The sequence below is a fragment of the Orbicella faveolata genome, unplaced genomic scaffold (genome assembly GCF_042242905.1).
Source record: "Orbicella faveolata isolate gen_17 unplaced genomic scaffold, um_ofav_v1 contig_46, whole genome shotgun sequence".
Classification (NCBI taxonomy): domain Eukaryota; kingdom Metazoa; phylum Cnidaria; class Anthozoa; order Scleractinia; family Merulinidae; genus Orbicella; species Orbicella faveolata.
Window position 1 is genome coordinate 13,600,035 of NW_028301576.1, and position 14,966 is coordinate 13,615,000.

Consider the following 14,966-nt stretch of genomic DNA (forward strand, 5'->3'; position numbering starts at 1 on the left):
TGGCCTGTTATTTTAACTTACAGTTCTTGCAGAGCTGTGTTGGTAGACAAGTCCGGGAAATCATCTAGCTGGTTCATGGCTAGATTCCTGTTGGGTAACAAACAGCTTTTTGTGAGTAACAATACACGTGATAATCTTTTTTTTTTTTAATTACTGGAAAATGTTTAGGTATACACTTACAATTTTCGAAGTTGCGTCAAGTTGTGAAAAGCCTCATCTTCAATGTCTTGTAGCTGAGACTTGAAAATTTTGCTGTAGATGAAAGATATATACAGGAAAGTAGAATACCATAGTGACTCGAACTCAAACTCTATGTCGTCGATAAGTGTTCGCTGAAATAACCAAACTTCAGTTCTAATGTGTAATTCCAGATTATTCCTATAAACTAAAAATTTTGTCTTGAACGTCGGTAAGACGTATCGGCAGAAGACAGTTGTGATTGTAGTCCAACTTAGGCATGATAGCCTTGCCAGTGAGCTAGGTCATATTGTTTGTTTGTTTTCGTTAACCATTCCATCAATAAAAGAGAAAGTTACATATCTTAGGCCTGATTAACATTCAGAAACAGGGTAACTGGATTTTGCTTTGAATCTTAATATAACAAAAAAAAAACAAATCTCTCAAACGGGAGTGACGTCCCAGCGCTAGGGACAATGCAAGAAATTTGGTCAACTGTGTGACAATTCCTTTTCTTTCTTCTTAAGTTACTTAGTAGTTCAGGAACTCCATGTTAATTGCTTTCTTCCAACGTTTGCAATGTAATTTTTATACTGGATAATTTGTTTGGAATTCTTCTGAGTACACAATCGTTTTTGAGAAACTTTATATACACTAAACAGAATTCATTATGTTCTTACATCTCAGTAAGGCTCTTTGGTAAGGTTCCGTTTCTAACAATCTTGATCACTTTATTTCGTACAATCCTGTAACAAAACAAATATATTTAAGATAATATCAGCACATGTATATTGGTGTTTATGTACCATTAATCTTATATTTTACCCTAGCCTGATCTAACGTTGAGGGTTTCTTCTAAAACGCAATCTTGAACTAACGAAGTCCATTGGAGGCCCTATGTAAATAAAGACTGGATGGCTAGTGCTGGGCCCTGCCAGACTCGAGCTCTGACCGTGTTCCTTGTCAATCGTTTTCACGGACAAGACAAGGTCTTATGTTTCCCTCACACAGGAGCCGCCATACACCTGGCTCTCACTGGAGCCCCGGTCCAGGTTCATTTTGTCAGCCTGTAGAAAGCTTGCGTAAAGAAATACCATAATATTTAAGACGACAACTATACATTTCAGGAATTTTGACAACTGAAACGGAAGATGAACACCGTGTTGATTCAACAAGATTGGAATCATATTGCAAACCGCTCATTTACTTGTGTGCAACAAAGAAGAAGAAAAGGTAAACTATTAGAAATTACAATTATGATGCCGTATTTTTCTACGATTTTAAAGCGAATTTAGATAAGTTCACGTTAACATACGTTGAACGGTTTTGAAGGTTTTCTTGCACTTGAATTGTTTGACGTCAAATGTTGGCATAAATGAAGTACTTTTAAGATTTGCATAGGCACGTACTCTTCTACATGTATCCAACAAAAACGCGTCTCCCCTACAGCTCTAGGATATAACTTTCCATGGAACCTTTAACCAGCTGACGTATCACAAAGAATGCAAAAGTCTGCATACGAGCCAAGTGGCCCATCAGGCCGGAGCTTATCCCGGTTTCTGTAGCATGAAGCGACTAGGACTATTTCTACTCCCTCCTGGATGGGATGCTAGTCCATCGCAGGGTTACCCCCAGCATTAAGTTCGCCGGTACCCATTTATACACCTGGGTGGAGAGAGGCACTGTGAGAGTAAAGTGTCTTGCCCAAGAACACAACTCAATGTCCCCGGCCAGGACTCGAACTCGGACCGCTCGATCCGGAGACGAGCGCACTAACCATGAGGCCAACGCACCTCCCATTGCAAAGAATGTATAACACGATAATGTTTTATAACTTTACTTTTTTTGATTTTTGACCTACTCATGATCAAGTCATTTTTTCTCTGCGCGTGGAGAAGAGGGCGTGAAAGATGTTTCAACCAACATCGTGTAAAATGTATTCAACTTTAGAAAACTATAGCTTCAAATACAGTGTCTTAATTATAGGGTGAGAATTACATTCCGTTGCTGACTTGCATATCAGATATTAATCCTCAAACACGTTAAAAAAGAAAACTACCTTCCCAGTTCGTTTATGACAAAATGCACGTTTGATGAATTGGACAATATTGGCTGATCAACTCACAATAATGATGGCGACCCACGACACTCTAATTCTTGTTTGTCTTCATCACAATGACAGCCTCCGCAAGACTCCCCCGAAGTCTCCGTTGAGCCACGTTCGTACTGTTTCCTTCCGTTGTAATAATTATTCCAAAAACCATCCCATTCCGTGTATCCCAGAGAGGAATATCTTTGCGTCCAGTAGGAATGACCGAGATACTTTTGTGATCCATGATAAGGAACGGATATAATCAGCCTCGCTGTTACGATTATAATGGCCACTTGCAAAATCAAAGATATTCTGAGGTGGAAAAACATAGTTGAGGCAAACAGAACTGTTTTTTGAGATATTTCGATGAAGATAAACTTATCGATGGCAGCTTTCTAATCTCATCAGCTGAGTCGAGGCTCAAGATTCCTCTATCGCTAGGGTTGAGTGACATACAAACCAAAGGCGACCTACATGTAACCTCTGTTAGCTTCGTTTGTTCAGTTCAGTAAGACTGTCATTTTTTGACAAACGGATAGTTTGATTACCATCAAATGGCAAATATTTTGATTCAGTACAGAAGAGACATAACCTTTCCTTGTTGTGGCCTGTAAGCTCTTTGATTAACCAGAGATAGTTACTTCTACCAATGTCAAGTGTTTAAAGCACCAGAACTTAGAGTTTGCTGTCAACAAAACGAACACAGCTATTAAGAGCTCCAATGGACCCACTTACTTTAGTATGCATGCTAATAGAGTTGTCCGTATATCTATCCAAATATTAGGCATTTATATTATGTACACAAGAATACGTTACATTTTATGGAAACACAAGCTCTAAAATGCAGCAAAAAACAAGCCAAACCACATGGGACGATTGCTTAATTATCAGAAATAACTTTTGGAATGCCTCAAGACACTTTCAAAGATACTTAAATTAACTATTTCTGGAAGCAAAACAAGGAAACTTCGAATGGCAAATAAATTACTTCAAAGGAATCCAGACCGTTTGTTAACTTAACAGAAACTTCACAATGATGTGGTCCGCCATGGATTTCTGGTCATGCACAGCAGTAGCTATTATAACGCGGACATGGCCTGGTCTATACGAGAAAGTTTTGTGTGCCACTTCTTCGGTAAAAGTTCTTATTTGCTCTCGCAGACGAAGACTGACAATTAGCCAACTTTTACGTGATAAACATATTCATGAAAAGCTGGTCTGTTAGCTTTTATGCGACAAATAAAGGTTGTCAAATACATCTACTAAATATTGCTTGTGTAGACGATTCCTCTCATGGAATGTGTGGCAAATACGTTCGTAAGCGCCATTGTTTTGGGGGAGACTACCAACTTGTTTCTGCGTATGTCTGCTGTCCAATTTCACTTACAGGCGCACTAAACTTTGAACTGCTGACAAACATTTGCCGTGCCATCTGCATGATCGAATACATTTGTCATATAAACATTGCTCGTGAAGAGCAGGCGTAAAAGAGTTTTCGCAAATTCAGGCCCCAGTGTAGAATAATAAACTGCTTACTAACATAGTCTGTTTGATCCGCTGACCGTACGATTTTGTACATACTGCCACGACCTTGAGTCAATATTCCCTAGAACGGCCCTCGCACGATCCGGGTTAGACCCCTGGCCGGGGACAATGCGTCGCGCAAGACAACTTTAATACAAGACACTTTACTCTCACACACAGGTGTATAAATGGGTACCGACAAACGTAATCCTAGGAACAACCCTGCGATAGACTAGCATCCCATTAAGGGGGGAATAGAAATACTCTTTATGCTTCTGAAACTGGGATAAGTTCTGGCCTGATGGGCCACTGGCTCGTGTACAAACTTTTACCTACGGCCCTCGTGCTCGGTTAGTAAGAACTTAATCATATTGCTGCATTGTCCAGCTGATTGTCGTCCCAAAAGTCTCCAAGTACTGGGCGAGGAACTATCCTGAATGGGCTACCGTTCTTGACGGTTTTCTTTCAGCTATTTTTCAAAATAATTTACTTACACGTGATGGTTCTCTTTTCTTCTACTTTAAAGTCTCATTTATTACTCAACATCAGGCTTGAGTAAATGTCACCTCTCGATTACCACTGTGCGCTTGAGGTTTATGGTATTTTTCCAGTCCCTGACCGCGGAAACTTTTTCAGTCCTGTAATATATCTCTTATAACTAAGCTTGCTCGGGACGTTACTGCCAAGAACGCTCCCCTGCTCCTCCTCGGTCTCCATTCCCCTCTCTCCCGTTTTACGCTTGCTAGCAGGCCGGTTAGTCACGTCGTTATTTCTAATCCCGCCCGACTTACAACGTGTTCTACTACCGGGACCTGTTGAGTGGCAACTATCAGGAATTACACGGACAATGAATGACCAGTAAGACCATTAAACAAGAGCTTCCTAAACTGCATTATTTTTCATCATTGACTTTTTTAATTCACACACATCCAGATTCTGAAGATTTACCTGCTTTTATTATTATTGTTATATTTATTGTTACATATTATTATTGTTGATGATCCGTCCTCCTTGAAGATTATCGCCGCTACAAAACACTCCAAATATATCATTACGATTTTACCAGAAGCTTCTGATTTTACACGGTAGAGATCTGGTACGGTCTAAACTTTCTGATCAGGAAATCCGCTAATTCACCAAGGGGCACCTTACCATTTATAGTGAGATGGCAAATCATTGTTTTAATTGCCTTGCAGAAAAAAAAAAAAAGAAAAGATATATCTGATTACGCATTTAAACAGCTTTTGTCGCAGTCACAAGCTTATGATGTCTATGTAAATTTGCGTCTTTGGAAGGTTCCGTTGGTTTGGAAACAGGGAAATCCGTCGGGGAATTTGACACTCGCAACAATATTTCAACAGATAATTGCGACTTGAAATCTCTATGAGAATCTTTGCTATTCAAAGCAAAATAATCGATTCTCAGTAGTCGATTCAACTATTTTTCCCTTGCCACGCAAAGGTTAATTAAATAAAGTCGCCGAGAGGCTTATCACACAATAAATTAATAGTCTGGTACTTACAATTTGCCAGGGTTACCAAAACATCGGAGTTCTTGCAGAAGGGTATCACACTGACAGCCCGTACACGCCTGTCCCGACGTTTCAGAAGACGGCCGCTTATACTGAGTTCGTCCGCTGTAATAATTGTTCCAGAACCCGTCCCAATCGGTGTATCCTAAAGAAGGATACCGCCGCGTCCAGTAATCATAGCCGAGGAATTTTTGCGATCCGTGGTACGGAATAGCTACGGCTTCTTTCAGAGATATCACCATCAACATTAATAGCTTCAACAGCCTTTTGAAGCACCGCATCCTTGTGATAAACGCCTTAGCAGTTATCAATTATATGCCCTCCAGCATCATTCAACTTATACTTCACTTTTTATGTCCACGGTAAACATGCCAAGATTCTTTCGTTGCTATCTATGACCCAACAGCACAAGGTTAACAGAGCTTTCAGTTGCTATTGTTGATAACAGGAAGAGCTGTCATCGCGAGCAAACAAACGTACAAATCGATCATTTTATGTCAACACATTAGAGTTAAAAATGTTAACCCGCTCAGTCGCCTAGAACGTTTTTTGTCCTCTTTTTGTGCCAAAAGTTTTGAGTGCAGAGAATTCGGTAGGAAATGTTCCAGATAATTTGATTTGGATACAAAATAACTCGGGAGAGAAGAACACACTCTCTCAATTAGACAACAAACTACAAATTGACTAGCTTACAATATTTAATTTATGCAAAACAGGAGGAAGCCAAGAGGACTAATTACTGTAATGGACATACAGTCCCATTAGCCCCGAAAAAAATTAAAATGAAAAGTACAGCGTGCAGTGAAAAACTATACTTGTTTTGTACTCACAGCAACACGCGTGTATTGAGTACCGGCAAGTCAAGGCAAAGTTTAGGTTTTGGGATAACTCTTAAATGATGATCATCACTGAATGCAAGTGTCAAGAGTTCATTTGTCGTCTAGAATAGGTATGATCTTTATCATGAAAGATGCATCTTGATTTTCTTATTCCCTCGGCAAACTTCTTCATTTCTTGTCACTGGTGCGTATTGCTGTAACTCACTTGTAAGTCCAGATCTGTCAATTTCCACCTTCATTATTTTTGCCTTCATCTTACAAGGAGTTTGAGGCTGCTAACCATTTAACTGGCCAAAAATTCCGTAAGTTTCGCGGGAAAGTCAAATAGTACTCTTCCGAAATTTTGTTCGAAAATTACACAGTACCGTGCTAGGGGTCCATACCGTTCGGAGCGGAAAACTGGAATGAATTTACTCAGGAGCCATAATCGATTATGGCTCTTGATTTACTGCTATTTGCTCTTTCCTGTATTTGTTCACTCTTCCCATTTCCAGTCTCCCGAAAACAAGACGGAAACCGTGCAATATTATACAAAAACCAAATTAAATAACTTCCGGTTGGTTTAGCTCTTGGCGGGTAATCCAGAGCAAGCATTCTTATTTTCAGCGGTGTCCACCAAAAGAACACCTGACCACGTGCTTGTAGTCTGCAAGATGGCGGCCGTTCCAAGCGATGTCTACGGACATATTTACTCGTTTTTAGTTCAACAAAAGTTCTTCAAAGCAGCTAAGGCGTTGAAGAAGGAGGCATTGGTGGTGAGTAAAATTTTTTGGCCTTTTGACGTACTATTAGTTTTCTATCTTTCAAAGTCAGCCGAATGTTCGTTGTAAAGTATCCCTCGATCTCTGTTCACGTGTTGCCTACAAATTTCCTTGTAGTGCTTGTTACATTAGCGAAACCAGCTGACATCTTTTAACGCGCATTCGCGAGCATTTGAGTAGAGAACTTCCACATTATTTTGTGAACATCTGCAACAATCTGCTCAAGACATCCGCAGACTCTGTTGGAAGATGCGCTGCTTTTCGATTTTCGATTCTACAGGATTCTGCAATCAATAAACTGCAGAAAAAGCTGCCCAAACGTCCCCTGGGAAAATCCCAGGTTAAATCTATCTATATATCTATCTATTTAACAAACACAGGATAACAGTTGTACCAAACACTTATCTTATTTAAGTTTGTATTTTGTTATCAGCCTATACAAGCTAAATAATGCCCTACAAATTCATTAGATCCTAAATTATGTGCATGTGCACTAAATAATAAGCATACCATTCCTTAATTTCCAACAGGATTTCTCTTTGCAACCCGATAGTGACATTGTTGAGTGGTACAATGCCTTTTTGAGGTGAGATGATATCATATCATATTAATTTATTAACCTTATGTAACTACTGACAGTAATCTTGTGACACTTGCATTGATGTTTATAGCCATTTATATTTCCCTGATTCCTGGCACATAACCACGAATGCCAACATTAGGAGATCAAGGTGGCTGTTGAAAATGTTGCTGATTACCTTAAGAGTGAAGAAAACATATGATCACATGCACAGATTAAAAAACAATTTAGGGAAGTAATGTCATCCATGCAGTGAAAGGGGTGGAACAACTGGTCCTTCAAAAACCATGGTTCTCGCAAAATTTTTGCCAAATTTCATGCATCTTGTAGTCTAGTTTTTTATCGGTTATGTGCGTCTCGGATTGGAGTCTCAATTTTCACCAAGCTGTCTTGCAGTCTCAATTTTTTTCAAGGCTGAGAAATTCTCGAAGTACTGATTTGTTTATATTTTTATATACATGTAAGCTTAAATAAGGTCTGAAGGTCTTAGAACGTGAACACATTGAGCTCGAATTTAAAACACTTTGAAGTCTTGGTCTCACAATTGAAGAGGTCACAATGTCTCAGGCTCGCAAAGAAAAATGCTAGTCTTGCAAGTGACCACCCATACTGAAATCTTGAAAAAATGTATGACAAGCTACCAGTTACAGTTACTGTTCAGTGGTTTTCCAGACTTTGAAGAAAGTAAGGAAAATGAGATTAACATCCATATAGTCGGAAACTTTGTTTCTCATTATAATCTGTGTTCCTTTTAAGTGTCACTTGAAATTTTCAAGGACTTAAGCTGCTGCAAAGTTTTAGGCAAAAGTTTATGTAATAAGTAAGGCAGATGAGTTTCGTGTTCAAAGAGTAACACAGTTAATATATGGAGGATATTACATGGTGGCTTGAAGATATGAATTATTTATTTTGAGCAATAGAGCACTTTTTCCATGTTTACATAGCTTCATCTAAACACGAGGAGGTTTGGGAGAGTTTGAGACAGTTATACAAACCTGAGATGTAGTTGAGGGTTTGCATAACTTTCGAGAATTCTCCCAGCCCCCTGAATATTAAGATGAGGCCATGTAAACATGGAAAAAGTGCTCCATTGCTTAAATAAAATAATTCTCAAAAATACATGTGAATCTAAAACGTCACAACCGTGTTTACATACTCTCATCTAAACACACCTATCAACCAATGAGAGCGTGCGTAGTAGCTCAGTTATTTTATAATTTCAAGCGGTGAAAACAATGTAATTTTTGTTTTACCATGAAAAAATATAATTCATACTTTTAATTTGAGCCGCAAATTGTAATTTCCTTTTTCATGTATAGACAAACTGACCATTTGCACAAACGACCATGTAAAAGTGGGAAATGAAGTCATCAACATTCTCACTAGTGGATGGAAAATATGCCACTCCAGATGCAGTTTTGTTTTAATTTTACCAGTGTTGTATTTTCTAGTAAAACACTCAATGTCTATATAATAGAGAAGAGTTTCTCAATTTTTTTTTGCTTTCATATGATTATTCCTACTGTAGCATGGTTAAATAATCATCTATGCATATAATCATAGTAAGGCAAACACATTGGTTGAAGAAAACCATGTCTGTGTTCAAATTTGGATTCAGCCACCCAAACAATAATCATGGGAAAGTGATTGCATCCAAAAAATTAACTTTCATTTATCTTGTGTCAGTGCCAAACAGAATCCAGGAAAAAGAAAACTTAATGAAATAAGCTATGATCGACAGCCAGATTCAAAGCGCAGGAAGAAACAAGCAGCAGATTCAGGTGAGATATCAAACTGCTCATTTTGTTTTGGATTCTTTTTCCTGATCTCACTTGGTGTTTAAGGTGATTCCTTAGTATTGCATTGCGCATCCCTACTGCGCACAATTTTCGTGCATTAGCGCACGCACATGAGTGCATGCAGCGTGTGCACATACAAAACATAAGAGATTTCCTTTGAACTAAGCTCGATAGCGAAATAAATGCTCCTTTTCTCTTAAATGAGCTGGGTGAAATCCACTTTTTATTTCATAATTTCAATGAGAACAATGTCCTCAATAACTGAGAAAAAAATTAGCAGAATTATGTGGCTACTTTTCTGGCAAATGAAATAAATACTACAGAGGGAGACATAACGGGCCCAACAGCACATGTCCAAGTTATGTTTACTTTAAAGGATAAAAAAATGCAGGGTATTTGAAGACATTTTTTGGGGGACGTAGATGAATAAACAATCAAAGGAAGTCAAACTCTGTGTGATATAACACTCTGCGTTGAAAAATGCTCGAGCTTATTTGTTGCGCACGGAGATTACCAAAAGTCACCTAAATAACTGTATTTGTCAGCATCGTGGTGTGAAAACAAGCACAGTGACCCCCTCTTTATACTACGTTTTTAATATCTCCTTGTCTTGGAACAACAAAGCTCTTACCAAGTTTTCATCGGAAATCTATGGTGGGTTCTTTTACTAGGGAATCACCTTAACTACACAAGTGCCTGTGCTGGTTGAAAGTTTGAAGTCTGATCACAAGTTTGCCTTGTTCCTGTGTGGCTTTCTTCCAGGCCTTCATGATCACTTCATTTCAATGACATAAACAAGATGAATGGCCAGGGAAAAACCTAGACAATAGCAAAATGTGCATGCTTTTTGTTAAGTACAATGTATAAATTAAAATGTGATCAAGAAATGCCTTTCTTTACATTCTGGCTGGGATTTCTTGGTCTTTTGTAACTTTTTATATACAGCAGGAAACCAATGGAGTTCATTCACTGGAATGACTATACTACCAAACAACTTGCTGTGCTCAGAGTTTACCTGAGCTCACATGAATGCAATTATTCTCACCAAACAACTCGGAGAAGATAATGAAACTGTAGGAATGCAAATATGTATCTTCTGGCATCTTTGCTGCCATTTGTTACAGAAGAGCATCTTACTTAGAACTTGTGGTTAAAACTGCAATTATTGTAAAATTGTTATACATGTACTTTAGAACACTTATTTTCTTTTTGACTTGCAACTCTAGTGGAAACCTAGCTAACCAATTATCACCTTCACCCTCAGCAATCTTTTTTTTCGTGACTAGGTGTCACTTAAGGCCATACGGCCAGCTGTAATCTTTAATAACAATGTGAATGCTAAGCTGCATTGTGCCAGTTTAGAATAGGCTCATAGGTTGTGACCTTTATATGAGAACTAGGAACTAGGCCAATTACAAGCCTGGTGGCTGAATAGACAGAGGTTTGAATTTGGTTCTCATGAATCCAGTTTAGTCAAGGATTACTACAGTGCAGCTCAGATATAAGCGAACTACGCATACGCGTATCATACGAGCGTATTTTGCGTATACGCGTATGTCAATACGCGCACATATACGCGTATATACGCGCACATATACGCGTATATACGCGCGTATATGTCTCTTTGTTATGCATTCCCACAAGTTTCTTTATGTGAAGCATTGTTAGTCAAACAAAGGACATTATGTTTCTTGAGAATGAAAATGGCTTCAAAGCGAAATTTGCATATTGTTAAAACGTCAGCCGGTCAATAAAAGCTATCATATTTCGATCACTTCGCAAATTCACCGACAAACTACCGTTTATCAACACTTGATCTTAAGCTACTAAAAATGGGAAGAAAATTGATACAGTCGCTTGAACTCCCTATTTTAACACGTGAACTTTATGTTCTTACAAGTAAAGATCTGTGTTTCGGCATGTGTCGGCAAGTCGTTTGCGAAATGTTTATTGTCTGAATTAGCGTTCTGAAGATCCTAGTCGAAAAAATGATATCTCCGGTTATATTTGATACAGATCATGCATTCAAATGGTAAAATACTCTTTCCTTGACGAAAAAATTGTTTATCAAAGTTTCTATGGTGCGCCGCTCACGTTTAGTTATTTTTTCTTCAAGGAAAAGTTGTGTGTTTCGGCACGCGTCGGCAAGTTGTTGGCGAAGCGTTTATTGTCTGAAGATCCTCGTTGAAAAAATGATATCTCCGGTTTTATTTGACACAAATCGTTCATTCAAACGGTAAAATGCTCTTCCTTTTACCAAAGAATTGTTTATCAAGGTTTCTATGGCACGCTGCTCAAGTTTAGTTATTTTTACGTCGGGAAAAGGTTCTGTGTTTCCGGCAGGCGTCGTCAGGTCGTTTCCGAGATGTTTATTGTCTGAAGCGTTCCGAAGACATTGTCGAAAAAATGATATCTCCGGTTATATTTGACACAAACCGTTCATTCAAACGGTAAAATGCTCTTTCTTTAGCCAAACAATTGTTTATCAAAGTTTCTATGGGGCGCTGCTCACGTTTAATTATGTTTTTCTTCAAGGAAAAGTTCTGTGTTAAGCCATGCGTCGGCAAGTCGCTTGCGAGATGTTTATTGTTTGAAGCTTTCCGAAGACCTTGTCGAAAACATGATATCTCCGATTATATTTGACACAAAACGTTCATTCAAACAGTAAAATGCTCTTTCTTTAGTCAAAATAATTGTTTATCAAAGTTTCTATGGCGCGCTGCTCACGTTTAGTTATTTTTTCTTCAAGGAAAAGTTCTGTGTTTCGGCATGCGTCGGCAAGTCGATTGCGAGATGTTCATTGTCTGAAGCGTTCCGAAGACCTTGTCGAAAAAATGATATCTCCGGTTCTATTTGACACAAATCGTTCATTCAAACGGTAAAATGCTCTTTCTTTAGCCAAAGAAATGTATATCAAAGTTTCTATGGCGCGCTGCTCACGTTTAGTTATTTTTTCCTCAAGTAACAGTTCTGTGTTTCGGCATGCGTCGGCAAGTCGCTTGCGAGATGTTTATTGTTTGAAGCGTTTCGACCTTGTCGAGAAAGTGATATCTCCGGTGTCTGACACAAACCGTTCATTCAAATAGTAAATTACTCTTTTCCTGACAAAAGAATTGTTTATCGAAGATTCTATGGTGCGCCGCTCACATTTTGTTATTTTTAATTTTCTTCGAGGAAAAGTTGTGTGTTTCGGCACACGTTTCCAAGTCGCTTGCTTGGACCGTGTTCAGACTTTGTTTCGAGAAGATGTTATCTTTCGGTTGTGATGTTTGCTCCATGAAGATGGGATTGTTGAAGCGTGTATCCCCGGTTCTATTTGACAAAAAAAAAAATAGTAAATTTTTGATTTAACGACAAAATACTCTCTCTTTTAATCAATATTCAGTCAGTTAATTTTCAGTCAAGTGCCCAATTGCAAAATGTTAGTTTCAGCTAACATTTTGCTTAGTCTGCAGACATACGCGCGTATACAGTGTACGCGTATTCAAAATAAAGAAAACTCTTTCTCGCTCTGTGGCAAGCTGTCAAGCCATTGAAAACAACAATGACCTGATAAGAAAAGAAGAAACAATAGGTTAGCTCATACATACTAATCAGGCATACGCGTATATGCTGTATACGCGTATGTGCGTATATGCATACGCGTATGTGCGTATATGCATACGCGTATACGCGTATTGGGCTGACGCGCATTACGCGTATATTTTGGTTCGGATATATCTGAGCTGCACTGTACCATGCATGCATGCGACGCCAGTCTGTAAGTCACAGGTAACCCCATTTTGGGCAGCTTGTCCAGGTAGTTTTCTGGTACCATTAAGTTTTTAGAGGGAAATGGTTATGAAGCCTGGTAAACATCAAAGGGACAAACAAAGATGCCAAGATTTATGTTGAAATGTCCATGACTGTGCATAATCTTTTGTTTTGCGCTCATACAGTCTGCATGAATTACGTTACCAAAATGTTTCTATTGGTTAGTTCCTCAGTGTGGAGTAAACAACTCTTGTGTTGTGTTCAGGGCCAAAAAAGAGAACAAAAACATACAACAAATTAATTTTTCCGGTTTCATAACCATTCCCCTCTATTAACCATGCTTGTACCCATTAACATCTGGGCAGGTAGAGGCATTTTGAAAGTTCATCTTAACTGTCCGCTTAGTGACCCATCACTGTAGAAACCCAGACTGCTGGACTAGGAGACCAATGGTTACAACTATTGAAGGAATATTATTAGGCTACCAGATCTCTCTGATAAGTGTACATGTACATTGTAATGTATGTTTGTAGCTCACGTAACCTACAAACTTAGCTTCTGAAGTGTTCTATATACTTTGTTTGCTCACAAATTGTGGAAAGATTGTGTTTCACAGGTCTTTCATTATTCTTCCCTTTGTATTTTTATTTATTGAGTCATTTCAATGGAGAGTAATTTGTCTGTCCTTGGGCTGCAAGTAGAAACCGCGAACCAATGGTAATGAGGTCTTATTCTTATTTTCTGTTCTTATACCTTCCGGTGACTAATTTTTTGACTTGGTGAGCAAAAGGCAGGAATGGTTTTGTTATTTTTGAGCCCTGATTATGAGCAGACTGGCAAATAATGTTTTATGGGTAATGAACCTGGCAAAATGCTGAGGGGTTTTAGCTGTATCTTTCTCTGTGTGATATTGTTAGTGGAGGAGTTCAAATCTAGGAAACAATCATTGAAAATGGATTGTGATTGTACAGTGTAGCTTTTTTGTAACAGTTAATTTCTGTTTTCCATTAGACTCGTCCAGTTCAGATGATTCAGAAGAAAGCAGTTCTGAGGAAGAGGAATCATTGAAAAGAGAAACAAAATCAAAAGCTGTTAAGAAGGAGACTGCAAAGAAGAAAGAAGCAGATAAGGCATTAAACTCACATAAGACCTCGTCTGATTCAAGCTCTGATGAAGATGATGAAGCAACAAAGAACACTACCACCTCAAGCATGGAAATATCGAAATCTAGTGCTAAGAGATCTTCTTCAGAATCAAGTTCGGAGGACAATGAACCAGCTAAGAAAGCAACAAGTTCTAAAATGAATGCAAAAGAGAAAGACAGCAAGATGGAATCCAAAGCTGACAGTTCATCAGAGTCAAGTTCAGAAGAGGAAGAGGAACCTGCTAAGAAAGTAATTAAGACAAATGTTAAAGAAAAAAGTAACAAAGTGGAATCCAAAGATGACAGTTCGTCAGAATCAAGCTCAGAAGAAGAAGAAAAACCCGCCAAAAAGGTAACTAAGACACATGTTAAAGAAAAAAGTAACAAAGTGGAATCCAAAGATGACAGTTCGTCAGAATCAAGCTCAGAAGAAGAAAAACCCGCAAAGAAAGTAACTAAGACAAATGTTAAAGAAAAAAGCAACAAAGTGGAATCCAAAGATGACAGTTCGTCAGAATCAAGCTCAGAACAAGAAGAAAAACCCGCAAAGAAAGTAACTCAGACAAATGTTAAAGAAAAAAGTAACAAAGTGGAATCCACAGATGATAGTTCGTCAGAATCAGGCTCAGAAGAAGAAGAAAAACCCGCAAAGAAAGTAACTAAGACAAATGTTAAAGAAAAAAGCAACAAAGTGGAATCCAAAGCTGAAAGTTCGTCAGAATCAAGTTCAGAAGAAGAAGAAAAACCCGCAAAGAAAGTAACTAAG

At 38.5% G+C, this 14,966-nt stretch overlaps 2 protein-coding genes across 2 annotated transcripts in view; one reads left to right on the top strand and one right to left on the bottom strand.

The window, feature by feature from the left end:
* LOC110059064 (uncharacterized) overlaps positions 1 to 5,706 on the bottom strand; it is a 53,679-nt gene extending 47,973 nt beyond the window's left edge. Inside the window, exons 1-4 of the mRNA XM_089278530.1 lie at positions 5,316 to 5,706; positions 858 to 923; positions 181 to 252; positions 22 to 87 (exon numbers count right to left, since the gene is read on the bottom strand). Coding sequence (XP_089134656.1) covers positions 22 to 87; positions 181 to 252; positions 858 to 923; positions 5,316 to 5,605 — 494 coding nt within the window. The 5' untranslated portion in view covers positions 5,606 to 5,706. The remainder of the gene's footprint in view (positions 1 to 21; positions 88 to 180; positions 253 to 857; positions 924 to 5,315) is intronic.
* Positions 5,707 to 6,761: 1,055 nt separating this feature from the next.
* LOC110059063 (uncharacterized) overlaps positions 6,762 to 14,966 on the top strand; it is a 14,544-nt gene continuing 6,339 nt past the window's right edge. Inside the window, exons 1-4 of the mRNA XM_089278533.1 lie at positions 6,762 to 6,918; positions 7,455 to 7,510; positions 9,191 to 9,285; positions 14,068 to 14,966. The exon at positions 14,068 to 14,966 is cut by the window's right edge and continues 913 nt beyond it. Of these exons, the coding sequence (XP_089134659.1) occupies positions 6,817 to 6,918; positions 7,455 to 7,510; positions 9,191 to 9,285; positions 14,068 to 14,966 (1,152 nt within the window). The 5' untranslated portion in view covers positions 6,762 to 6,816. The remainder of the gene's footprint in view (positions 6,919 to 7,454; positions 7,511 to 9,190; positions 9,286 to 14,067) is intronic.